This window comes from Aspergillus heteromorphus, assembly GCF_003184545.1.
Source record: "Aspergillus heteromorphus CBS 117.55 chromosome Unknown BO70scaffold_8, whole genome shotgun sequence".
Classification (NCBI taxonomy): domain Eukaryota; kingdom Fungi; phylum Ascomycota; class Eurotiomycetes; order Eurotiales; family Aspergillaceae; genus Aspergillus; species Aspergillus heteromorphus.
Genome location: NW_020290413.1, coordinates 493,451 through 517,821, shown reverse-complemented (window position 1 = coordinate 517,821; position 24,371 = coordinate 493,451). Strand labels below are relative to the sequence as shown.

Genomic DNA, 24,371 nt, shown 5'->3' with positions numbered 1-24,371 from the left:
AAAAGCCTAAGCGTTCGTCCGGATTTTTGTCCGACCACTGGATTCCTGGCTGTCTTTCGGAGCCCGTCCGGTTGCTTGTTAGTAGTTATCAATCTGGCCTAAAAGCGGAGGGCTAACAACCGAGGATAGACTGTTTCTGAGCCTGAAAAGTAGCCACGCATTCGCCGATGATTTAAGAGGGCATGAAGTTATCAGTGACCGTCATGACAGTCGCAATGTACTTGCTTGGTCATGTCATTGTTGGACCAACGGTGCAGACCCCCCACTGCGGTTTTGTCGACTCTACAACTGACAGATCAAACAGACCACTCGACTAAAAAGGTGTCCAGACACCTAAGTAGGCGTGATACTGAATGATACTAGGTTTGACAACAACAGAATAACAACCCAAACTGGAGAACCACGGTCACACTGGTCTTCCATCGGCCAGATACTGAGTGTCCATCGGACAATAGCACTGGAGAACAGCTTAAAGAAGGACCTGCTTGGCTGAGCAGTAAATAATAGCATCGCGGAATAAGATGCGAAGCATGGGCAAATTTCGCGCGGGCGCATTGGTCATGGACTCGATCTTGCAATGCCAGTTGCACCGTGTCGCGCATTGACTTGAAACCGCCCAGTGACGCGATTTTTGCCTTATTTGCAGGAGCAGGAAGAAACTCCTCACAAGTGCAGATGACTGAAAATGAGGTCGGACTTAGCTCGTGGTGGGGCATAAACCCCGATCGTGAAGAAGGCAGCTGGGACTAGACAGGGGAGGCGCATAAGCCCTATGGAAGTGGATGAAATGTGCCAGGGTCAACCGGCTGTTACTGTTGATGGTATCTATCTTGCATCGCAGTGCCGTGCATCCTAAAATGAGGCAGACAGGCACTCTTCCAGCAAGATACTTGAGAAGCGGTTGCCCCTCCGATAGTGAGCTGCCCGGCATGTCTCCGATTCTCCGGTAATTGCAGATTCACTTTGAAGCTTTTGCATCAAGAAACCTTTTGCCAGTGATCCGGTAAAGGGAAAGAGAGCATTTCACTGATTCCACTGACCTGCAAATCCAGGTGCTTTCGGCGAGATGAGACAGATTGGGGAAGCAAAGGCCGGTTTCTGACCGGGTGGGGCCGCGGTTATTCCAGCCAGGCTCTTCCTTTCTTCACGGCTTTCACGGCTTTCACGGTTTCACCACTTCAATTCTCCACTTCCACCGAAGAATAGACTGGATTTATCAGCAGGGGAACTCCATGGAGCAAACCTTCTGCCCATCCGCTGTGGTGATTCGTGGGTATCGGGCAGTCTCCATCCCAGAAGTTCTCGGCATGCCGTTGGAGCCTATGAGACTGATTCATTCAGCGTTCGGGCAATGTGGTGGAGCTTGCCCACTTACGTCAATAATTTAAGAGCTTCGACTATGATCAGCCATATATACCCCCACCGAGGAATCCAGCTGCTTCCCCAATTCCCGCTGCTACAAACGTCTGCCCTTGACCGCATCGGCCCTCTCTACACCATTGCAAACACAGCACCATGGCACCCACCTCTCAGAAGCAGTGGACGGTCCTGAACAAGGACAACGACTTCGCCGGCCTCACCTTCGGCGACGCGCCTGTCCCGAAAGTCGGTGAAAACGAGGTTTTGGTCAAGTTCCATGCCGCGTCCCTGAACTTCCGTGACTTGATCATCCCCAAGGTGCGCTTTCTGTTCTCGCATTTGAATGGTTTAGCCTTGGTACCGACTAACAGCTGATCTTTTCAATTGTTGCAGGGAAAGTATCCTTTTGCTCTTAACCTTCCCGTCGTCCCTGGCTCCGATGGTGCTGGTGAGGTGATTGAAACCGGATCGAAAGCCTCACAGTTCAAGAAGGGGGACAGGGTCGTCACTCTGTTCAATCAGCATCATCAGTATGGTCCCATTGATGCACGAGCTGCCAGTTCCGGCCTTGGTGGCGTCATTGACGGCACTCTTCGTCAATATGGAGTGTTCAACGAGAACGGCTTGGTGAAGTGCCCCCAGAACCTGAACTACCTGGAGTCCAGTACCCTTTCGTGCGCGGCGCTCACAAGTTGGAATGCTCTGTACGGATTGAAGCCCTTGCAGCCCGGACAAACGGTGCTGGTGCAGGGAACTGGTGGTGTTAGCATTTTTGCTCTGCAGGTAAGTCGTCTCCAGGTCCGTGGGAAGTCCGCAAGTAGCCTGACAATGTGTGGCTGTAGTTTGCCAAAGCCGCTGGTGCAAGAGTTATTGCTACCACCTCTTCCAAAGAGAAGGCGAAGAAGCTGAAGGAGCTGGGCGCTGACCACATCATAAACTACACGACTGAGCCCAACTGGGGCGATGTGGCCCGCAGCCTCACTCCGGACAACGTGGGTGTCGATCATATTGTTGAGGTTGGAGGCAGCGGCACTCTCAACCAGAGTTTCAAGTGTATCAAGTTTGAGGGTGTGATCAGCATCATCGGATTTGTTGGAGGAGTTGACCCCAAGGCCATGCCTAACGTCCTCGACACTCTGGGCCACATCTGCACCGTCAGGGGTATCTATGTTGGAAGCAGATCCATGATGAACGACATGGTCAACGCGATTGAGGCCAACAACATCCACCCGGTTGTGGATGAGAAGGTCTTCACCCTCGAGCAGACCCTGGAGGCCTACGAGTACATGGTGAGTAAACATGTGTCAATGCTGATAGGATTGATGCTAATAAATTGAGCAGTGGGCCCGGAAACATTTCGGAAAGCTGGCCATCAAAATCGAGTAAATGGGGTAGCGAAGACGTTGGGTATCTGGCCTTCTTGATACGATTATAATGATTCAAGTGACACTGTACAATGCCATAGTCAAGATTTGACATTTTAAACCTTGCGTCCGATCGTGCTGTAGACTCTCTTGTATCCAGGCCTCGCGGTTCAGTCGCGTGGCTTATGCAGTCAATAAAGTAGTAGGCATGGGAAGAGTTGCCGAACAGACAACTGTTTGTTGTCAGCAGCAAGACACGCCCAACACGTCACAAACGCCAATCAAGCAAGGCTGGGGGCCCCGGTTCCTTCCCCTCACCGCGTCGCCACCTCATCCACCATCCCCCCCACCTTCACCTTCATCTTCCCCCCGAATTCCCTCTCCAACCCCAGCGTGGAGCTTGAATGGATTTCCCATCGTGTTATGCTTAATCTCCTCAACCTAATCCACCACATCACCTTAACCCCAACCCCAATCCATAGTTCCAGCGCAATCGGTCCAGATGCCAACCACCTCAGGGCATAGATCCACGCTGCCGATCTGCGGCCCCGATCGCAAATACATCAAGAAATCCCAGATCCGATTCACTCGTCCGGCCCAGATGAGTTTGCTCGCAAAGATAACGTGCTATCCTCCCCTGGGTCAAGTAACCTGTCACCCAAGGACTACAAAGGCGTCAGAATCCGATGCGGTATGCAGACGCTATCCCCACCACAGTCCGGCTTCCCCGCATCTAACCCCCAACAGCTCCATTTCACGGTAGTGCTCGAATCCAGCACCGCATTCCCTGTACAACCCTGGGATGTCCAAATCTGGCACAACATCACGAGCCCGGAATGGAGTGCAACTCCACTGGACAACTGTGGGCCTTCAGTGGCACCACTTATGAGCGGCAAGGACGAGGAATATAAATACTACCGTCATGCGTTCTCAGGGAAGGTCGTCGTTCCTTCGAGCCCGGAGAATGCGCAGTTTACTGTGCGGTATCGAGTCAACCCTGAGGCTGAGTGGCAGTGGGTGAACCAACAGCAGAATGCGAGCGATGGGGTGCTGGTTTTTGCGTCGCAGAGCCCGGAATTCCACTCTCTTGAGTCAACCGCTTCGGGGTTTAAGAAGTATTTCGAGGAACTTTCCTCGGAAATTGAGATCCAACCGAAGAAGAGCGAAGCTCCCGGGTCCGACTTATGGCATCTCGCTGGGGAAATTGATTCCGCCCGTGACGGTGCGTCGGAGTACAAAGAACTGGCTCTTGGGGTGCCGGCATCGGTTGTGCGATACTTTTCCTTAGTCCGGATTTGGAGCCCCTGGCTTGGGCCTAGACATGGGAAGGGAAAGTTCGCGTTAACAGAGGATGCTGTTGTGTGCTCGTTCCTCAGAACGGATGGCGTGCATCTTGTTCTCCTCGGGGTTTCTGGAATAGACAATGTCTTGACGGTGTTTGGGTCTAGTGAAAATGGGGAGTTGGTGGTAAAAGCGCTGAATGACAACACCAAGAAGTCTAGGTTCCAGGTACTCGCATCTGCTGCGGAGGACTTTGAAGTTGCTCTGAGTGCTGTCGTCTACGAGGCGCGCAAGCTCTCACGGCCGTATGCACAACAGGAAGCAACTGAAAAGATCTCCCCCCCAGTTTCGCCGCCACCAGACGATACTGTGCTGGTTGAAAAGGAAGTTAAAGCCCAGTGGCTTGCGGAGTGGTATGACGGCTTAACATACTGTACTTGGAATGGGCTAGGTCAGGACTTAACCGAAGAGAAGATCCTTCGCGGTCTCGATTCGCTCAAGTCGCACGGAATCAAGATCGCTAATCTGATCATCGACGACAACTGGCAGACACTAGATGAGGCTGATTCGCAGTTCAGGAGAGGTTGGAAGCAGTTCGAAGGGAATCCGGATGCTTTCCCCAAGGGCTTTAAGCAGACCATAAAGTCTATCCGTCAGAGTCACCCAAACATCGAACACATTGCAGTCTGGCATGCCATACTTGGGTACTGGGGAGGGATCTCAGAGCAAGGAGAGCTTGCTAAGAAGTACAAGACGAAAAGGGTGGAAATCAAAGAGCCAGCCGTAGGGGGCCCGATCTCGCACGCCTTCGACAGAGGGTCAGTGCTAGCGATTGACCCAGATGATGTTCAGCGCTTCTACGATGACTTCTATCGCTACCTCGCGTCCGTCGGAGTTGATTCGGTCAAAGCAGACGCCCAGTTTTTCCTGGACCTCATCAAAGACCCCGAAGATCGGAGAAGGTTCATAACGTCCTACCAAGATGCCTGGTCCATATCCACTCTGAGACACTTCAGTACGAGGGCAATCTCCTGCATGTCGATGTTCCCACAAGCCATCTTCCACTCTCAGCTTCCGACCAACAAACCCGCCATTCCGCTGCGCAACTCCGACGATTTCTTCCCTGACATCGAGGCGTCTCATCCATGGCATATTTTCTGCAATGCTCACAATGCATTACTAACCCGCTACCTGAACGTTGTGCCAGACTGGGACATGTTTCAAACAAGCCACCCCTATGCCGGATTCCACGCCGCCGCACGATGCGTCTCCGGAGGTCCGGTATATATCACCGACGAGCCAGGCCAGCATGACATCTCAGTCATCGAGCAAATGACCGCCCCGACAGTCCAGGGGGCGACAGTGATCCTTCGACCCAGTCTCGTTGGCCGAACCATGGACATCTACCACGACTACAACGAAGGCCATATAGTCCGCGTTGGCACCTATACAGGATGGGCTGGCACAGGAAGTGGAATCATCGGTCTTTTCAACATCTCAACCACCGACAAATCCACCATAAGCCACCTGTTAGATTTCCCCGGCATTCACCAAGATTCCCACAGCGAGTACATCGTCCGCGCACATACCACCGGCAAAATCGCGGAGAACCTGAAAGTCACAGACCCTACCTCGCTTGTCTCGGTCACCCTGCCGCAGAAAGGCTGGGAAATCCTCACAACATACCCGACGTATTCTCACACCCTGAAGTCGAAGCGAGAAACCGGCCCCACGAAAGTCGCGGTGCTCGGTCTGATGGGCAAGATGACCGGCGCCGCTGGACTGAGAAGTTCTGACATCTATGTCGAAGATAACGGTCGTCTTAGGATTGATCTCAGTCTGAAGGCGCTCGGGACACTGGGGATCTACTTTTCGGATCTTCCGGAGTGGGATATCGGAGATAACTTCATGGTTATGATCCTTGGGAAGCCCGTGCCTCGCGGAACGGTGTGGAAGGAGGGAGGGGATTCGAGTAGGGTTCTGGCGGTTGATGTCCTGGCCGCGTGGGAGAAGATGGGGCTGAAGGCTGGGTGGAGCAATGAGGTTCTGGTGGAGGTTTTTGTGGGCTGAGATATATATATTTACAGGAGTGGGGGGATGGCGTTTATAGTTATTTTTCCAGTTACCCTGGGACCGGGAGAGCTGCAGCTGCTAGTGTTTCTGAAGGCAGAATACAGCCATGGCAAACTGTCAAACCCGGTATCATCATCCAGTATCACACCTATCCAGGGTCTGGACACCGTTTTAGCTGAGTGGGTCTTTTTGATCTGTTACAAAAAATACTACATCTAGTAAAATGCTAACAGTAGGGAACTGACGGCATAGAGATATACATATAAGGGGCGCCGGGGAATAAAGGGCCGGTGAAAAAAGCCGAGTATTGAAGGAGACTGCGACGGCGGAGATTATGAATTTGGGACCGAGCCAGAAGAGGAGTTGCAGGATTCTGGAGATGATGATGAGGTAGATTGCGATGGCGTGGGGTTCGTCTTTTGGTGTGTTAGTTATGGTTAATGTCCACTTATCTACTTTACCAGGGAAGATGGGGGTTGAGGGAGGGAGGATGGCACATGGCGCATACCGAGTTTATCGTTGGCAAAGCCCAAGATCACCCGTGCGAGAGAGTCACGCCCGCCCAGAATCAATCCAGTGGGGATCAATCCGGACTCGTACGGCTTCTCCCATGGCGAACCTGGACCATGAACTCGACTATCCATCCACCCGATTGAGACTGCTGCTGTTATCGATCGTCTTGAGAAATGATGTGGTAAACGATGGAGACTGCTACCGTTGTCCGTCGCCATGTCATCATCTTGATTTCATTGAGACTTGGTAGAAAAGCCAGGGATTCAATATTCAATACTTGTTTCCATGTTGGTTTGCAAGATATTCGGTGCTAAAGGGCTGTTTTCCTGTGGTTTAGTTTGAAGCCTGTCGAACAGACACTACTCAAATGAGTCGATTCGCAGCTAAATAGCAAAAAGTAACCATCAATCCAAGAATAAGGACAAACGTTCAGCAAGAGTGACATCGCCATGCAGCCAGTCAGTGAAGGAAATGAAGTAGTCTGATGGGTCTCGAAAGGGAGCAGGGCTTTTGGACGTAATCCCTGTTTTTTTCCATGTTTCAAAGAAAAAAAAAAAAAAAAAAAAAAAAAAAAAAAAAAAAACACATTCAAAAAAGAATAACCGGAACAGAAAGCAATAGATACAGTGGAACAGAATCACCAAAGGAAGCAAGAAACACAAAATCAGCACGGACTGCAAAACAAATCCCCACATTGCAGACGATACTCCAAAGACCACCTAATAATCACCAGTAGGAGTCCCACGAACAGGAACATGCTGACCATGAAACCCGAACGCAACAGGCCCATCGACACTCGCTCTGCCCAACTCAACCAGATTACGGGCATACAGGCAGAGGAGATAGCTCTTCCCGGTCAGTCCATCCAGGACAACACTCAGCAGCACGCCATCATCCTCACTGGTGGCATCGGGGTCCGCGACGAAGATTGGCTCCCCGGGGGACTGGGCATGATGAGCCCAAAGAAGAGCCTCCTGGGTCTCGGTGTCGAATTTCATGATACCGTCAAAGAACGTCGACTCGCCGCGGTCTGACACGGTGTACACGTAGCGGTGCTTGCGGGTGACGTATTTCGGGTTCAGGGTTGGGAGTTCCGGCGAGAGGGACTTGCAGAGAGATGATTCGAGTGTTGCGGTCAGGGGTTCGGAAGTTGAAGTTGGTGTTGGGGTGGAGGTGGTAGGCACAGCAGGGAGACGGAACCGGGCGATGGTGGAGCGCGTGGAGTCTGTTCTCCCGGTCCGGACGGCCTTTGCGGCGGGGGAATCGGAGAGAAGAGTGTTGTAGTACAGGGAGTGGATGAAGTCGAGGCTGTCGAACATGATCAGGTCGGCGACGATATCTGTCTTGCCGTCGGCGGTGGTCTCCTGCCATGCGTTGATGGCGTGGAAGGAGAAGAAGGCCGGGCTTTCGTAGGTGGCGATGAGACCCCTGTCGGACTTGCGGTCTACGATGTACCAGGTGGCGGGCTTGGAGGCGTCAAAGGGCTGGATGGAGTCGAGGAGGCTGGTGGTTGCCAAGTAGTCGCGGTGGGCGACGTGGGCGTTCCAGACGCACAGCACGACGAAGTCCCCTGTCAGGAAGAGCGAGTGCAGGTAGGCGGGAGTTCCTGGGAAGGAGGCCAGGATGGAGGTTGCACCGGTCGAGGCCGAAACACGGAAGACGCGATAGGTAGAGGTGGAACTGCCGACGGTGAGGTTGTAGTTGAACACGTCGCCGGTATTAGGGTCGGAGCGGGCGTGCGAGGCCGTCATCGTGCCAGTCAGGCCTGGATGGAGGTCCTGTTGTCTCGAAAGGCTGATCGGCTCCAGGGTCTCGGGGTCGAGGTGTTTGTAGACGTTGTGGTCGGTCTTTGCGGTCAACGTCTTGATGCCGGCGGAAGTATCCCAACGACTCCTACTAATACAATTGGGTCGATCGGTAGCGAGTCCTGGCATGTTGATGCTCAGGGTGACACCAACGTTGACCGACGAAGGGGTCGGAGGTGCCACGGGCTCGAAGTCGGTTTGGACTTTGTGATACACCGTCTGGCAGGGGTCTCGTTTCTGTCCGAAGCCTGTTCCTTTCACCTTGCCGGTCTGTCTCGCGTTTTCGATCATGTCGTCGGTCGAGAAGCGAGAGTTGTAGAAGACGCGCATCGAGGCGTGTGGGTGTGTCTCATTCTCGTCTGGCGCCACCAGTTGGAATCGGTGCGTTTCGCTAAACCCATCGAACCAGTGCGTGAGGGAAAGTGTCTCGCCGTTCTCAGCATCGACCTTATATCTTCCTGGTCCGGTGCGGTAGAGAATTCCAGCTGCGTATGCGGGGATTTGCCCTTTGACAGTGAGCTCGACGGGGGCTTTTTGCTCGTAGTTGGCGTCAAACTAGGTGGGATCCTGTTAGCTGCGCTGCCCGAGATGAGCCTTGCTTGAGAGACAGAGACTTACTCCTCGGACGTTGGGCCAGTTGTTGTAGTGGTCTTCCCTGGTAGTGTCTTGCAAGGTGTTGGTCTTTGCTTCTTGCATGGTAGCCATCCTTGACAGTAGGAACGTAGTATGGACTGATCTTTGATGGGGAAACTTGAATGGTCTGTCAATGTTGATGCTTCAGGGAGAAGGATGCTGGGACGAGATCAAGATGCAAGATGGCTGTATTTATAACCAGAAAAAAGGTTGCCTGGAGCAGTCAATGGTGACTGGTATGGATGAAGATCAGGCCGTGTGGGGGACCCCGACGGGAAGCTGAGGCTTTGTTCTCGCGTCCCAAGTGGAGGAATGCCATCGAGTGACTCTTTGTTATTGGTGAAGCCGAGCCGAGTCAGTCGTTGGATTTAACCTCTTACCTGGGATTGCTCTTCCTTCCTTTAGGGAGGATTATTGACCACATTAAATGATATGGTTGCGTAAATGGATAGTGAAATGTAGGCCTTGATATGTACATTGAGATTGGATAGGTATGTACAGTGACAGCCGTGGCACATATTCCCATACCTTATATGTACTGTCAATTCATGGCATCAACTGCCTCTGTTGGTGAAACAGCCCTGTCCAGCCAGATCTGTCCAACAAGCTAATATTAATGTTGTTGACTTCAGGACAGAGACCGCCTCTTAGTTGAACGTTTTCCCTTCACACCTAAGTGCATTACTCAGTTTCAATCCACCGACTCCAATCCAGTGACCTTCCAGCGAGTGTGAGCTGGGGGGTAAAAGGTTTGCGGACCGAGACTCCATGTTGACGATTCCGGATCAGATATTGAATGTGGAGGAGACGTGCCATGGTTCGGGGCGGAATCGCTCCCCTCGACCTGCGGGATTCCTCCACCATGCCGGAGCCGAGTATACGAGCACTGCTTCTTCCGACTGGAGCACTCCAGGCACGGCTGCCCTCCATCACAGCATTTTTTCAGTCTTGCGCAGGCATCACATGCGTGGCGCTCTTTGCCTCCTATTCGCGGGTCTGGAACAGCCTGACCGGTGTGAATGCGAGCAGAGCAGGATTTCCAATGGCGACGGAGGACATCCCTTGCAGGTTAGGCGTCAGCTTAGAAGCCGTCCTTCACACGGCATACATACCCGCGTTTGTATTGCGAGCCGCAGAATCCACATTTGAACGGCTTCTCGGAGCTATCTGAATGCTCAATCAGTCCGGTCATATGGCTCCAGTGGTATTATTCTTCGGTCATACGGGTAGCTGCATGCCGTCTGTAATGGTCCAACCGGTGAAAGATGGCAGCGCAGGACTGGCACGTCCAAGTAACGTCCATGGTTGGGTGATATAGTCAAGGGAATCGGGTTGGGGCAATCGACAAATGAGACCCCTAACACTGTGTCCGGGAAACTAGGCAGCAACTCAAGCCACACACTGGCGTGTTTACTGGTGTTATCCTCGAGCCGGAAGCCACCTACCAGCGGATGGGAGACTGATGGGACAGAGCGGGGAGAAGAAGAAGATCAAGGGCTGAGGCTGAGGCGGGGGGTAAACCCCCGCTTGCCAGCAGTGAAGGAGTCCCGCAGGAACCCGAGGGAGAGCCAACATGTCACAGGAAGACGGAGGACGGGAAGAGGAGACGATGGGAGGTGAAACCCCGACGGGATTCCCCCGCATAGCCGAGGCCGACCGCTATTTGTGAGGGACCCCCAGCAAATCAGCTAGTAAATCCCCTCGTGGGAGGTGAGGTATCGTCTACCAATCCCGTACGGCTCATTCCAGATCGTCCCATCTATACTGGCATCCAGAAGCCAGCCGTGACAAATAATGTCATCGTCACCCTTCCTGTGAGCAGGCACCGGAAAGGCGATCTTAGTCACCAGCGATTCAAAGCTCATGTCCTTTTCATCTTTGCTCGGATCACCCTGGTCAGCCTGCTGTCGGGACTGGTGGCATTGGAATAACTGCTGCACAAAGCCTGTCTCCCACCCCAGATTGTCCTTTCCTCCAACCATCTCGAATTCATCCGCCGAATCTACAACCAGAAGACGTTCGAGAGACGGTAAAAATCCGGGCCCTTGCCAACCAGATCGTGTGGCTCGATCCAAGTTTGAAGGCGCCACCAGAACTAAGTGAGTTAAGTTGGAACACCGACGAAGACCCCCGAGGAACTGCATGGACGTGACATCGACTTCACACAGCGCTAGACGGCGCAAACGAGGCCACAGCGACCATACCGCTGGCTCATAGTCGTCTTCCTCCAGTTGGGCCGACGGCACTTCCCAGACGAGAGGCAGGCGTTTTGTATCCAGGCAGAGATCATCCGTAGCCGAGCAGAACTCCTCCAACTGTGTCAAGCGTAGAAATGCTTCACGGAGTGTCGAACGGACCTTGTCATCTAGTTGGGGGTGGTAGAACCGCAACGGCAAATCAATCACCAGGCGGGTCAGACGCCGGCACAGGTAGAAGGACAACTGGTCTATCTGTTTCGCAACTGTGGGCTTCTCCGCATCCACCAGCGCCAGCACCAGTCCAGCGGCCATGTTCTTCTGGATATGCACCCCGCGCTCTGCAGAATTTGAACTAACCAGATCTGGGGGCTGACAGTCGAGCACCTCTTGTAGCAGACGCTCTTCGTCAATCAAGAGGCAGTGGTTGGTCAAGAGACGCCTCGCTATCTGACGAGTAAACCGGGAAACAAACGTCAAGCTGACCAGGGTGTCGACCTCGCCGGAAAACATAGGGAAAGCCACAGGTGGATTGGGGGGGATGGTATACTCGATTATGAGCTGGATGATCTCCGGTGGAAGATGCATTGACACTGTTGTGACTCTCTCCAGCAAGCTGGAGATGTAGACCTGGATATAACGTAGTGTTTGTCTACCCGGCTCACAGCCCAACACTCACGTCAACAAACATGGAAACAGGAGGTTGTCTTGGTCAATGGGGGGTTATCGGGATCCCGGCAACGAGCATGGTTGAGCAGTAAGCGACAGGCATGGGATCCTGGCCCTGTGACAGGAACCTGCTTGATCGTGAGACAACTCAAGTGAGCTCTGGACGTCGAGGCCGATCTTTAGTGGCTGCGGGCCAGGTGACTGCCTGCTATGCCCGATGCAGCCTAGTGCTTCCCCATCAGGCCCGCGCCTGGCGCCTACACACTCGACATTGCTCTCCCCTCCAACACGATGCAACTACTGCAAGAATCATTCGCCTGCTTTGCCTTCCTTCTAACCAATTATCTATGTCATATCGCCCATTCACCCTCAGGGGTTGTTCCCCGTGACTGCCCCCCAGATATACGCGGCCCAGCTGCCCAACACAAGTAACACCAGACCCGTGAAACAGCAGATCGATATCACCCTGCTCCGCTGGTAGTGTGTCACCAAGTGGTCCTCCCGAAGCTCACTAATGAATGCGGGCCCCGACGTCAGGCGCTTCTTGCGAGTCCACTGCAAAGGTGCCAGATCTCTGCCGACTATCGAGCCGATCAAAAGAACGATCGATACGATCGAGCAACAGATGGCCAGGAACAGAAACACCCGCACGGCTCGTCGATAGGAATCGTCGTCGGCGTCTTGCAGAGCACCGGTGATGATGCCAATGATAATCGTCATCCTGGAAACCATGGTCAGCGCTTGTCTTCAATCATTGGACATTTGGGGGTCGTACGCGTTGTTCATGGTGACCTTGATGGCGTATGCAGACCCAAAGACGGATTGATGCCAGAGGGTTGTGCGAATGCCATCGATGATCGATGTCGGGCCGAGGGACACTGCAACAGCGTATATTCCGAATGCCGCGGCGGTTCCCTCCTTTGACGTGGCGAAGTTTACCAACACCATACTGATGAAGATCCCAAGTCCACACACACACACTGCACATGCAATAAGTAACCGTTGACCTGAATAGGTTGACTTCAATAGCAGAGGGGGTACTTACACACAGAGGCCCGATGACCAAGGACATCGATGAAGACGCCCAGGCAGGGAACAAGGAAGAAGCCTGGCTTTTGTTAGTGAAGGCTTTGTGGGATAGTACGTTCTCGACCTACCAGCATACTGAGCCAATGCACTATACCATCCCGCAGTGATTGCATCCACATTAAACCTCTTTTCAGCCAACTCGGTGGCGTTCGAGCTGAAGACACTAGCGGTGCTGGTCTGGAACATGGAAAAGGCCAGAATGGCCCAAAACATCCATGGCAGCTGGAACATCTTGCGAAGCTCGAACCTTTTGTTCTTCTCGGTGAGGACCTCCTCGGTGGCCTTATCCTCGCGACCCCGGAAGTGCTTGTCACAGTAACGGTTGAAAAACCAGAAGACGCAAGTCGCTGCGTTCGTGAACAAGTTCATGAAAACTGACATCCAGAAGGACCAGGCGAAGTTGCCGGTGTTCTGTACGAATTTATTAGATTGAGTTTTGCCATGTACGCGCGATATCTTACCGTAGCGATGATATTTGCTGTCGACTTCCCAACGAAGCCTCCAATCTATGCCAGTCAGCTTCATCCGAGTCACGTTAGCTTGGGGTCAACACACCTTTCCAATAGCCAGCTCAAAGCCCAGGGTCGAAGCGAACCCGTTGCTGGGTGCAAACCACGAAGAGAACATCTTGTACTGCGCTGTTTGGGTGGCAATATCACCGAGCGAGAGAATAATCCTTCCCCCAACCATGAACTTGAACGATCGAACTGTGGTTGCAGCAGCTACTAGGATGGATCCAATCGTGTAGACGATATTTCCATAAACGATCATTTCTGGGACTGATTAGACTCGACTTCGCACGGGAAAGGGTCGGATCAGACGTACGAGCGCCTCCTACTCTGTCGGTGACAATACCGCCAACCAGGAGAAGGGCGGTGGCCATAAAGTCCTCACTGGCTTCCAGGAGAGAAAACTGAGTATTTGTGATGTGCATTTTCTTATAATCAGAATATCAGTTGATTGCCCTAACCTCGCCCGCAGCATAACTTTACCTTTTTCAAGGTGCTCTTCATCGCTCCAGTGACTCCACTGCTCCAGTGAGAGCCAAAACTGATGCAAGAAATGAGCACAACTGCCATCAGTTTGGCAACCAGGGGGGGTGGGCGTTTGCCATCAGCATTGTTGACAACGGCGCTGTCCGCTGAGTTGAAGGAAGAAGACTCGACAGGCTCTTCAGCTGTGACATTTGGAGTGTCCTTTTCGGTCGCCATTTTCCAGTGTGTTCCAGTTATCTGGACACTTCCAAGATTTTCTTTCCGAAGGATGTCGCGCAGGCCGAAGAAACCAGAAGAAACATAACGGGCCTCAAAGCTTATATATGGCAAGACACGACAGAAGCCAAGCTTACCCCAAAACTAAGCTGCTGTGTTTTCTCTGATCAGGACCCAATGTGGCCAAGAAACATCATCAGATAAGATGCCCGCAATCCTCCGACTCTCGCAAGGGCGCCCCTATCAAGGAAAAATTTGCTCATCAGGATGAGATATTCTCTTGGCAGCTGCACGAATCTCATCCTGCTGGAGCATGCCATGATGCTAATCGTCTAATAAAAATTAAGCTTGGGGCCCTGGTGTTGTGCCATTGGTCGGGAGGGTACCATGATTGGTGATTGATAAGATTAGCGCTGGCTTGGCTCCACGATGCGGACAGTTTCCGTAAGGGAAAACGGCCAGGGACGCCATCTTGGACACTTCGCCAAGCCAACTGCCTCTAACGGTTCGTCATGGGATCCGCTGGTACCAGTGGATTCGCTGGGTCTATGCAGGGTCTGCGCATTTTCTGCTCCCTTCTGCTGAGGGTCAGATTCCCTCGATCCAGCCGTTGAGAGCGAGATCAGTTATGGTTTATTGCCGCTATACGTCCACAGGGCCATCCCATTTTTCATGGAACTATCAAGGGCTCTGTTCATACTAAATTTACCTTTCGAAAGTTTATGCAGTCCAAATTCCAGCACGCCAGCCTTTCTTCCAGAATGGATTTCCGTCCGGAAATGAGTGTTCCGAACACTTTTCGGAATGAGCATTGCCCAGCGGTATCCACTCCCCTCTGAAGTGAATTTAAGGCTAAAAGATTAAGTGCTCCCCACCAACAACACGTGGTGCCAGGTGCACACACCGGACGGAATTCGGAAGATGGAGCATAGAAGTACTATGGAATCGTGGAAGACCATGTCCGAGGATGCACACGTAACGTTTGCTTGGCCAGGTGAAATGGCCTGACCCAGAGCCAACAACGCGGCCGACTGTCCACAAGGCCAAGAATCCCGACAGCCAAGACATTGGTAGAGTCAAATCCACCTGGAAGGAGGTGCTGCATCATGCGATCTTTTGTGGCGTGCAGTTGGGCTTTCTGCAGCCACGTTCTTAAGATCTGTGGGAAGTCCAAATTCCAACTGTTCTTCCTTTTTTATTGTGTCTAATACGTTGCTTATTTGTCCCACTTTTTCCTCGTGTTATCTGTACAATCTTCGCAGAACACATGAATCTAACTTGTGCTTAGGGACAATGATGCAGTGTACATGCCACTAGCCCTGGCCGGGACCGTCTATCAGAGTGCAATCCTAAACAACTGTCATTTGCATGCTATGCGCTTCAACCTCTGTTATATCAGATCCAAGACCCTAGATCTTATATGCGATCTACTAGCCGGGATCAGCAATCCATATACCCAATGATGAACTAGTAGCCACTACCTACTTTGTTTCGGGGTCTCCGTAGTGCTGCTTGGGTGACAAGTGACAGCCCCGACATCCATCGGCCTCCGCGCTAGTCCTAATTGATATCCTCTCTATATTCTTCATACTTGTTTACTCTTTCTTCATGCTCCCTGCAAATGATCCTCTTTATTCAGACCAAAGAACATCTTGCAATCCCAGTAAGCTTGTATATCATGATCAGTTATTCCTGTGTCCTGATTCCTATCGACCTCATCCTTCTCGCATCCCAGGTTGGCAGATCGTGTCATTCCAGGCTGCAGATCGCGCAGCTTATATTGACGTGAGACTGATATTGGCAGTCCCGACGCGACTTTGTACGATTCTAGCAGGTTACTCCTATGTGCTCCTGGACGCTTCTCCTTGTTGTGTCTATCGCTTGTCATACATAAGCCATCCTAGCGACCGCGCTCCTTGTGACACCCGTCTATACAATCACCACAATCCCTGTACAATTAAGCATCATGGAGCATGGTTACAACAAAGATCCCAACATGTCGCGCTACAACAACAAGCGAGATCATAATGGCCCCAGCTTTACCATCACCAACCAGCCCAATATCGTCTCTCCCACCCCCATCCCGAGCATGGGTACTAGCACTACGATGCAGCGGATCCCACGCTACCTCCGAACCAAACGGATAGCCGACTACGACCTCTTCCGCGCCCATATCGAATCCAGAGCCACCACCCGAAGCACTCAACCCTTTCTCCCCGCGACATTCAGCCCCCCAAGCCCTCAAACACTTCTCCCCACCAACTTCACCCCCCCAAACCCCCAAGCCACCCCAACGACCCTCTTCGAACCCCGGCACTTCTTCCTGCGCGACCTGCCCCCCATCCGCCGCTTCGTCAACCGCACCGATCCCTCGCAATGCCTCGTCTTCACCGACGGCGCCTGCATCCACCACCACCGAGACAAGAACAACACCAAACCCCCCAAAGCCGGCTGGTCCTTCATCTTCAAACCGCCCCACAGCACAACCAAGAACGGATACTTCTCCGCACGCCTCGAAACTCGCGGCCCGGAGGGCGAAACATACCCCCAGACCAGCAACCGCGCCGAACTCCGCGCCGTGATCGCCGCATTGCGCTTCATCTACTACAACGACAACGTCTTCGATAGCGTCGTCGTCGCCACGGACTCCAAGTACGTGGTCCACGGCGCGACGGACTGGATCCAACGGTGGGGGAGCAATGGGTGGCGGTCGGTGAATGGGACGCCCATCAAGAATCAGGATCTGTGGCAGGCGCTGTTGAAGGAGGTCGGGCGGTGGGATGCCGATGGTAAGGGGGTGTGTTTTTGGTGGATTAGGAGGGAGTGGAATGTCAAGGCGGATTGTTTGGCGAAGAGGGCGGCGAGGGAGGGGGCGGAGGTGCGCGAGTGGGTGGATGTTGGCATGCCGATTTGGCCGATTGTTGAGGGTTAGGCTGGGCTTTTTGTGTGTTGGGCATTGTTTGTGGTAGTGGGTGGTTGGAACGTTCATTGTCGGTTCATCGGTGACATGAACAATACTGGAGCAGGTGAGCAGTTTGCCCTACTCAGTGCTTTGGAAGTGTTGACTAATAGTAACTGGTGCCCATTGCAGGAAACATACACCCTCCCACGAAAATGTCTACATTGAATCTGTGATTCATTGAAAACACGCCGGAGAGTATGCGCACCACCCTGCCACAGCAAGCTATAACCACTGAGTCTCGAGATCAAGTCTCACAAGTCAGGTTCAAGGAAGGGAATGCTGAAATTGGTAAAGCTGTTCAGACATACAGGATATGTGAGACCTTCAGAGTCCAGGAAATCCGTTCGGTTCACATGGATAGTACGGACGCAATTCTGTCCCTGCTAGGTTGCTTGGAGTACAATGCCCTTTTAACTAGTATAGCGTCAAGAATCGACGTAACGCTCTGTTGTGTACTAAATTTCGGATAATATGACCAACTAAATATCAAAAAGGGTATAGTTTTAGCCGAAGGGATTCATGAGGAGTAACTCATTTATTAATCCCTTGCCCGCATTTGAGCTGAACGCTGCCTGTAGATATGACATGCCTCGGAGCTCAAATCCACATGCACAGAATGTAATATGCCTTGCTGAGATAGTAGATAACATCCCATTCATTCGATCTATTGAAATCTTGTTCCAGTGGGCGAGCCCCGATGAAGAAATGCACTTCACCAGTGCTTCCTTCTTAGAAAATAGGAGTACATCTCCGTGATCCGATGTTTACTGCGGATGTGGGGATTGCCCGTGTCGGTGGTTTGAGGAATGGCCAGACCATTTCCGAGCATCTTTGACTAGTCTTCAGAGGCGCTCTGCTCTGTTTTGCTGAAATTAGTGACCCCTGTGGTCACAGCGGGATTCCACGGCTTCGATCCCCAGCAATCGACATGGTAAAATATTTCCTGATATCTGCCACGTTGAACCATCCCAGAGTCTGCGGGATATTCAAGAAGTGTCCCCCCGTCCCAGGTCTCGGGGTTGACATCCCCAATTACAACATCACCAAAAGATATCCGAATCTCAAAATGACCGAGACCCTCCGCCTGAGAAAACCCCCCGATCACTCAGAAAAATGGCTCCCCACATGATGCGCAACAGCCGCCTCATCTCCCTTAAACGTGCCACAGACGGGACAAGTCACCACGCCCATCATCTGTGCGGGCTGTTCCAGATGAACCTCGGGCTCAGGCGCAGGTTCTGCATCCCGCTGACGCGCACCCTTCCACTTCGCACCCTTCCAATTACCCCGTGGCCTTCCATTAGTAATATAAGCATCGAGACCAACAACCTGCGAAGGGGGTTGGGATTCTGATCTCTCCGCGGTCCTCCTCATCGGCGGCACAAAACCCGTTTCCGGCTCATTCGAAGTAGGACTCACGGCCCCCGTCCGCATGGATTGCACTCGTCCCACACGACCATCGGTAAGCCGCACTTTGATGCCCCGGGGATGGTTTCCGCGCGTGAGCACATCGGCAATGGATCCCGAGACGGTGCGGCCGGTAGGTTGGTCTGCTTTGAGAATGATGTTGACGAGGGCGCCACGCACGACTTCTCGGGTCGTGGGGACGCGTGGCATTTTGGATTTGGGGAGGTGGTAGATTGCTTGAGTTGATTTTGGGGGGGGGGATAATATGATTCGGGAGAATAATATGATTAGAGTTGATGCACCGATGCAACTATTTTATCCCTGCACGTGACCCGCTGAGTCAGGTGTGCTGATACCCCGCGTCTGCAATCAACACGTGACCGTCCGGTAGCGGGGCAGCGGCTTATCGGGGACTCTCAATCTGGTTGTCACGCGAATTACGAATTCGCGCACCATTCAAAAGAAGGACAACTTCACTGCCTCTCAAGCCCCTCCTCCTCCTCTTCCTCCTCTCTCACATCAATCCCCCTTCCACCCCATCCTCACCACCCGCCAAAATGCCTTCCCTGCACTCGAGCAAGCTCGCCTTCCTAGGCGGCGGTAACATGGCCTCGGCCATCATCAAGGGCCTGGTGAGCCACGGCGTCCCGAACCAGAACGTCTACGTCTCGGAGCCCTGGGAAGTCAACCGGGAGAAGATGGCCGCGATCGGCGTGCGGACCACCACCTCGAACGTCGAAGCCGCCGGCGACGCCGACATCGTCATAATCGCCGTCAAGCCCCAGGTCACGAAGGGGGTATGCGAGGAGCTGTCGGCCGCGTGGGCGAAGCGCACGACCCTGCCGATTATCGTCAGCATCGCGGCGGGAATCACCCTCGAGAGCTTACAGAAGTGGGTGCAGACTGCCGATGGGCGCGTCGCGCATGTGGTTCGCGTCATGCCCAACACCCCCGCGCTTGTGACGGAGGGCGCGTCCGGTGCGTATGCCAGTGCGGATGTCACGGGTGAGGAGAAGGAGCTGGTCAATGAGCTGCTGAGCAGCGTGAGTAAGACGACCGAGTGGGTGGATAAGGAGGGGTTGTTGAATGTGGTGACGGGGTTGTCTGGTACGTATTCATTCAGTACACATCGCCCAGACGGGGAAAGGAGTTCAATTCTGACAATTGATCAGGATCCGGTCCCGCTTACTTCTTCGCCATGGTCGAGCACCTCGTCGCCAGTGCCACCGCCCTCGGTCTGTCCAAGGAACAGGCGACTCGGCTGGCCGCGCAGACATGTCTTGGTGCCGGCAAGATGCTCGTCGAGTCGTCCGATGACCCCACCCAGCTGCGCAAGAACGTCACCAGTCCTAATGGAACGACCTATGCTGCTCTTCAGACGTTCGAGGCCTTGGGCTTCGCGGATACGGTCGATAAGGCTGTCAAGGCTGCTACCAACCGGGCCGCGGAGCTGGGTGATAGTCTTGGGAAGCTATAAGTGTTTGGGTTGTTGATACCATTTTGTGTGTGTGTGTGTGCTAGATCTCATGATTACAGACCTCTCTCATGTATCTAGTTAATTAAAATATCTCACTGCCATTTACATTTCCGTCACGGTATTTGTGGTTGCTTGGCTACTTCACTCACCCCGTATATCACCCTATAAAATAAATTCAAGGTATTCCCAACTAATCTTTCCTCCTTTTTTTCTCTAATGGTACTAGCCAATAAGGAACGAACTGGACTTGATCGACAGACTTGCTTTCAAGAGGAAAAGAAATTGCGGAAAGGGCGGCAAATACTATAGTAGTAACTATTGCTTATATATTTCAGGGAAATGTCGATTACTAACATCATCCGGTTATTTAGATAGTACTAGGACTACTATTTGATTGAGATAGACCCTGTCGGTGCAGTGACTTTAGTGACATGAAATACTAGATTGGGGTTGAATCTAGGTACTTTGCTTTTTTTTTTTTTTTTTTCTCGAGTGAACAATATGTACCATTGGGGTGGGAGTAATTGGAGGGAGGGGGGAAGGATAAAGGTGAGTGAGTGCGGTAGGCCTGGAAAGTGGGGAATGGAATGGGGAAAGGATTTGGTGTGAAATCAGTCTGCTACTCGGAAATGGCGTCAGATACTACTCAGGAGCGGAAGTTATTACGAAAAAAAAAAAAAAAAAAAAAAAGAGGAAAGATGTGATCAAGACTCGAGTAACATTTGTGTAACTATAATACACTGATACTACTTGGATTACCCATATTGTTACTTTTCCACCCAATAATAATAGCAGTAGCTTTGTCGGTCGAAGACCGTCCGCATCCGGCGCCCATGTAAGTCGCAAAAGAAGGAATGGTCATGTGTCGAAAATCGGAATGGAAAAGAAAAAGAAATAAATAACAAAAAGGAATAGGTAATTAAAAACGGGACCGGTCCATTAACTCATGTTCGCGTGATGCCGGATATATTATCCCGTCTGGTGGCTTAGCAGACGGTGATGTACAGACCGAGACTGGGGATGGATTAGCGATTGTTCAGATGTAACAGAATACGGGAATACTCACGGAGAGGGGTTGTAGTCCTCGAAGAAGTTGAGGTAGGTGCTACCGGCCTCCTTCATCTCGTAGCTGACGGTCTCGCCAGCGGGGCAGGAGAAAGAGGAGATGAGGTAGGAGTTGCCGGGCGACAGGGTGAAATCACCGTAGTCTTGCTGCACCGAGGGGGCGTTGCTATAGCTAGTCTTCAGGCTGGCAGCAGACGAGAGCAGGGAGAAGTCAACCTTGCCGTCACCACTGAAGGTGTAGGATGAGGTCTCGAGGTCCTGCTTGTTGGGGAGCAGGAAGATGAGGCTGCATGTCTTTCCGGCATCCGAGGAGGGAATGTCGAAGTTGAAGATGGTCGAGACGGTAGAGGAGACAGTGCCGAAGAACTGAGAACCGAAGGCAGTGTCAGGGGTAGAAGAGTTGATCGGGACGATCAAGTGAGGGTACTCGTAGTCGCCAGAAAGGTCGGTGGGGCAGCTGGCAGCAGACGACTGGGTAGCAGTGCTAGATGCCTGAGCGCCGCTGGGAGCCGCAGAGGTTTCAGGAGTCGAGGTTCCAGAAGTCTGAGCACCCGCACCTCCGGGAGAGGTCTCAGAAGGCTGGGCGCTAGCAGAGCCAGGAGCAGAGGGGGCTGGGGAAGATCCGGCACCGGCACCACCGGGGGCAGTTCCAGAAGGCTGAGCACCGCCACCACCAGGAGAGGGGGCTCCAGAAGATCCAGCACCAGCACCAGCAGGAGAAGTCTCGGAAGGCTGAGCACCGCCGCCGCCAGGCGTGGGAGCCCCAGAAGATCCAGCACCAGCACCACCAGGAGCAGTTCCGGAAGGCTGAGCACCGCCGCCGCCAGGCGTGGGAGCCCCAGAAGATCCAGCACCAGCACCACCAGGAGCAGTTCCGGAAGGCTGAGCACCGCCGCCGCCAGGCGTGGGAGCCCCAGAAGATCCAGCACCAGCACCACCAGGAGCAGTTCCGGAAGGCTGAGCACCGCCGCCGCCAGGCGTGGGAGCCCCAGAAGATCCAGCACCGGCACCACCAGGAGCAGTTCCAGAAGGCTGGACACCGCCGCCACCAGGAGCGGGAGCCCCAGAAGATCCAGCACCGGCACCACCAGGAGCAGTTCCAGAAGGCTGAGCACCACCGCCACCAGGAGCGGGAGCCCCAGAAGATCCAGCACCGGCACCAGCAGGAGCAGTTCCAGAAGGCTGAGCACCACCGCCACCAGGAGCGGGAGCCCCAGAGGATCCAGCACCGGCACCAGCAGGAGCAGTTCCAGAAGGCTGGGCACCGCCGCCACCAGGAGCGGGAGCCCCAGAGGACCCAGCACCGGCACCAACACCACCAGGGGCAGTTCCAGAAGACTGGGCACCGCCGCCACCAGGAGCGGGAGCTCCAGAGGACCCAGCACCGGCACCAACACCACCAGGAGCAGTTCCAGAAGGCTGGACACCGCCACCGCCAGGAGCGGGAGCTCCAGAAGACCCAGCACCGGCACCAGCACCACCAGGGGCAGTTCCAGAAGGCTGGACACCGCCACCGCCAGGAGCGGGGGCTCCGGAAGATCCAGCACTAGCACCAGCACCGCCGGGTGTCTCAGCGGCGCATTGGGTTGCGGTCACGGTTTGGTAAACAGTCACTTGAGCAGGGCTGCTGCACTGGGAACAAGAGACGCCGCCACCGGCGCCGGCACCAGCACCGGCAGGGGCAGTAGAGCCACCGGCACCAGCACCAGCACCAGCACCAGGGGCAGTAGAGCCGCCAGCACCGGCACCGGCAGGGGGAGTAGAGCCACCTGCACCGGCGCCGGCACCAGCACCGGCAGGGGCAGTAGAGCCACCAGCACCAGCACCAGCACCAGCACCAGGGGCAGTAGAGCCGCCAGCACCGGCACCGGCAGGGGGAGTAGAGCCACCTGCACCGGCGCCAGCACCGGCGCCGGCAGGGGCGGTAGACAGGACACCACCAGGAGCTGTGGCAGAGCCGCCAGCACCAGCACCGGCAGGGGCAGTAGAGCCACCGGCACCAGCTCCAGCACCAGGGGCAGTAGAGCCGCCAGCACCAGCTCCAGCTCCAGGGGCAGTAGAGCCGCCAGCACCAGCACCAGGGCCAGCAGGGGCGCTAGAAGGGGCACCACCAGGTGCAGTGGAAGAGCCAATGGCACCAGCACCAGCAGGGACACTGGAAGAGCCGCCAGCGCCAGCGCCAGCGCCAGGAGCAGGGGTTGAGGAAACAGCGGGCACTGAGCTGGAGCCAGCGCCAGAGCCGGCACCGGTGCCAGAGCAAGAATCGGCGGTCAACTTGATATTTTCGCAGCCGGTCACGGAAGAGCTCTCTGTAGTGTAAAGGTTCAGTTCACCGCCGTCACCAGTCTGGCAGGCAACGAAGTCGGCATCGCCCTTGTATTCGAGCTCTCCGGAAGAGCTGATAGAGAAGCCCGAAGTACCGGGCACCCCCAAGTCACACTGGAACTGAGTGGTCGAGCCTGTTGGGCATAGTTGGTCAGAAAAGACGAATTCACTGCTTGTCGAATCAGGATAGCTTACTGGTCACAACACAGCCGCGTCCACTGCTATCGGCGATGCTACCGTTGGAGTCGATGCAAAACTGTGTTTCCGGTAGTCCACCACCGATGCGGTTCTGGCCATCACCAAGCTGGCCAATGGTGCCGGAAGCACCACCGGAAGCCGTCAGATGAAAGCAACAGGTGTTGCCCCGGCCAACAAGGGCATTTGTCCCAGCAGCAAAAGCTGCGAGGGTTGTGAAGGTCTTCATTCTCGGTCAAGCGAATGTCGACGACGGATACAAAGCGAACGGACTGAGTGTTTCCGGCGTGATAAAGATTGTTTTGATTCGGTTTGTTGACCGGGGTAGATTTATTCAGGACCAAGAAGGGACAGCCAGGGTGCGCTCAGTATTTATAAAGGGCAGTGGGGACTGCAGGAAACGTCATGGGTGTCGGCCAGTAAACAAGACCAAGCAAGTCAACAGAATCTCGCACCTCCACGCGTACACAGAAGAATCGGAAAATAGAAACAGACAGCAGCCAGTTGCGCGTTTGATGGGTTCCAGTTGACCGTGGAAAGAACATGGAGGGCCACACCACAGCTGACCCAGTTAGCCATCACCGGAGAGCGAATAATGAGCAAGCTGAAAGTTCTCCGACAGGGCCGGGCCTGGAAGCTTCGGGATCGAAGAAGCAATGAGAGCAAACGTCATGAGCCCTTGGCTTGGTGGAGAGGGAAAGTCCATGAGAGAGGCACTAGTTCGGGGTGCGGGCTGTGGGATAGCGTT

The 24,371-nt window shown here is 53.7% G+C and overlaps 9 protein-coding genes across 9 annotated transcripts; 4 read left to right on the top strand and 5 right to left on the bottom strand.

The window, feature by feature from the left end:
- The first annotated feature begins 1,237 nt into the window (after positions 1-1,237).
- On the top strand, positions 1,238-2,821 carry BO70DRAFT_360887 (zinc-dependent alcohol dehydrogenase family protein). The gene is made up of 4 exons (XM_025542902.1): positions 1,238-1,677; positions 1,753-2,142; positions 2,202-2,648; positions 2,701-2,821. Exons 1-4 carry the CDS (start codon positions 1,516-1,518, stop codon positions 2,743-2,745), a joined length of 1,044 nt encoding a protein of 347 aa, XP_025400629.1. The 5' UTR covers positions 1,238-1,515; the 3' UTR covers positions 2,746-2,821.
- Positions 2,822-3,225: 404 nt separating this feature from the next.
- On the top strand, positions 3,226-6,074 carry BO70DRAFT_395202 (putative raffinose synthase protein Sip1; the record flags this gene model as incomplete). The annotated part of the gene is made up of 2 exons (XM_025546518.1): positions 3,226-3,414; positions 3,471-6,074. 2 exons carry the CDS (start codon positions 3,226-3,228, stop codon positions 6,072-6,074), a joined length of 2,793 nt encoding a protein of 930 aa, XP_025400628.1.
- A 1,118-nt stretch (positions 6,075-7,192) lies between these two features.
- BO70DRAFT_334078 (carotenoid oxygenase family protein) lies at positions 7,193-9,091 on the bottom strand (the record flags this gene model as incomplete). Its single annotated transcript, XM_025541003.1, has 2 exons — positions 7,193-8,950; positions 9,014-9,091. 2 exons carry the CDS (start codon positions 9,089-9,091, stop codon positions 7,310-7,312), a joined length of 1,719 nt encoding a protein of 572 aa, XP_025400627.1. The 3' UTR covers positions 7,193-7,309.
- Positions 9,092-9,457: 366 nt separating this feature from the next.
- BO70DRAFT_334076 (uncharacterized protein) lies at positions 9,458-10,352 on the bottom strand. Its single transcript, XM_025541002.1, has 3 exons — positions 10,253-10,352; positions 10,141-10,195; positions 9,458-10,089 (listed from the first exon to the last, which is right to left on the bottom strand). The coding sequence occupies exons 1-3, from the start codon at positions 10,329-10,331 to the stop codon at positions 9,720-9,722; spliced, it is 504 nt and encodes a 167-aa protein (XP_025400626.1). The 5' UTR covers positions 10,332-10,352; the 3' UTR covers positions 9,458-9,719.
- A 364-nt stretch (positions 10,353-10,716) lies between these two features.
- On the bottom strand, positions 10,717-14,192 carry BO70DRAFT_289356 (putative MFS transporter; the record flags this gene model as incomplete). Its single annotated transcript, XM_025539312.1, is given in 9 exon segments — positions 10,717-11,853; positions 12,358-12,637; positions 12,653-12,872; positions 12,938-13,000; positions 13,050-13,392; positions 13,443-13,487; positions 13,537-13,754; positions 13,807-13,918; positions 13,974-14,192. The coding sequence occupies 9 exon segments, from the start codon at positions 14,190-14,192 to the stop codon at positions 10,717-10,719; spliced, it is 2,637 nt and encodes an 878-aa protein (XP_025400625.1).
- Positions 14,193-16,299: 2,107 nt separating this feature from the next.
- On the top strand, positions 16,300-17,124 carry BO70DRAFT_288862 (putative ribonuclease H1; the record flags this gene model as incomplete). The annotated part of the gene is made up of 1 exon (XM_025539299.1): positions 16,300-17,124. The coding sequence occupies one exon, from the start codon at positions 16,300-16,302 to the stop codon at positions 17,122-17,124; it is 825 nt and encodes a 274-aa protein (XP_025400624.1).
- Positions 17,125-18,034: 910 nt separating this feature from the next.
- Positions 18,035-18,821, bottom strand: BO70DRAFT_220537 (YwbE family protein). Its single transcript, XM_025538722.1, has one exon. The coding sequence runs from the start codon at positions 18,769-18,771 to the stop codon at positions 18,256-18,258; it is 516 nt and encodes a 171-aa protein (XP_025400623.1). The 5' UTR covers positions 18,772-18,821; the 3' UTR covers positions 18,035-18,255.
- A 182-nt stretch (positions 18,822-19,003) lies between these two features.
- BO70DRAFT_428140 (pyrroline-5-carboxylate reductase family protein) lies at positions 19,004-20,151 on the top strand. Its single transcript, XM_025547945.1, has 2 exons — positions 19,004-19,668; positions 19,734-20,151. Exons 1-2 carry the CDS (start codon positions 19,119-19,121, stop codon positions 20,036-20,038), a joined length of 855 nt encoding a protein of 284 aa, XP_025400622.1. The 5' UTR covers positions 19,004-19,118; the 3' UTR covers positions 20,039-20,151.
- Positions 20,152-21,024: 873 nt separating this feature from the next.
- BO70DRAFT_289373 (putative GPI anchored cell wall protein) lies at positions 21,025-23,852 on the bottom strand (the record flags this gene model as incomplete). The annotated part of the gene is made up of 4 exons (XM_025539313.1): positions 21,025-21,052; positions 21,105-21,789; positions 23,182-23,562; positions 23,624-23,852. The coding sequence occupies 4 exons, from the start codon at positions 23,850-23,852 to the stop codon at positions 21,025-21,027; spliced, it is 1,323 nt and encodes a 440-aa protein (XP_025400621.1).
- Between the last annotated feature and the right edge of the window lie 519 nt (positions 23,853-24,371).

Bases quoted from the DNA above. Each gene is read 5' to 3' on its own strand.
- BO70DRAFT_360887 (XM_025542902.1), top strand. From the start codon at position 1,516: ATGGCACCCACCTCTCAGAAGCAGTGGACGGTCCTGAACAAGGACAAC. The intron at 1,678-1,752 runs GTGCGCTTTCTG...CAATTGTTGCAG, and splicing joins GTGACTTGATCATCCCCAAG to GGAAAGTATCCTTTTGCTCT. The intron at 2,143-2,201 runs GTAAGTCGTCTC...GTGTGGCTGTAG, and splicing joins TTAGCATTTTTGCTCTGCAG to TTTGCCAAAGCCGCTGGTGC.
- BO70DRAFT_334076 (XM_025541002.1), bottom strand. From the start codon at position 10,331: ATGGACGTTACTTGGACGTGCCAGTCCTGCGCTGCCATCTTTCACCGG. The intron at 10,196-10,252 runs GTATGACCGAAG...TTGAGCATTCAG, and splicing joins CAGACGGCATGCAGCTACCC to ATAGCTCCGAGAAGCCGTTC. The intron at 10,090-10,140 runs GTATGTATGCCG...CTAACCTGCAAG, and splicing joins GGCTCGCAATACAAACGCGG to GGATGTCCTCCGTCGCCATT.
- BO70DRAFT_220537 (XM_025538722.1), bottom strand. From the start codon at position 18,771: ATGCCACGCGTCCCCACGACCCGAGAAGTCGTGCGTGGCGCCCTCGTC.
- BO70DRAFT_428140 (XM_025547945.1), top strand. From the start codon at position 19,119: ATGCCTTCCCTGCACTCGAGCAAGCTCGCCTTCCTAGGCGGCGGTAAC. The intron at 19,669-19,733 runs GTACGTATTCAT...ACAATTGATCAG, and splicing joins TGTGGTGACGGGGTTGTCTG to GATCCGGTCCCGCTTACTTC.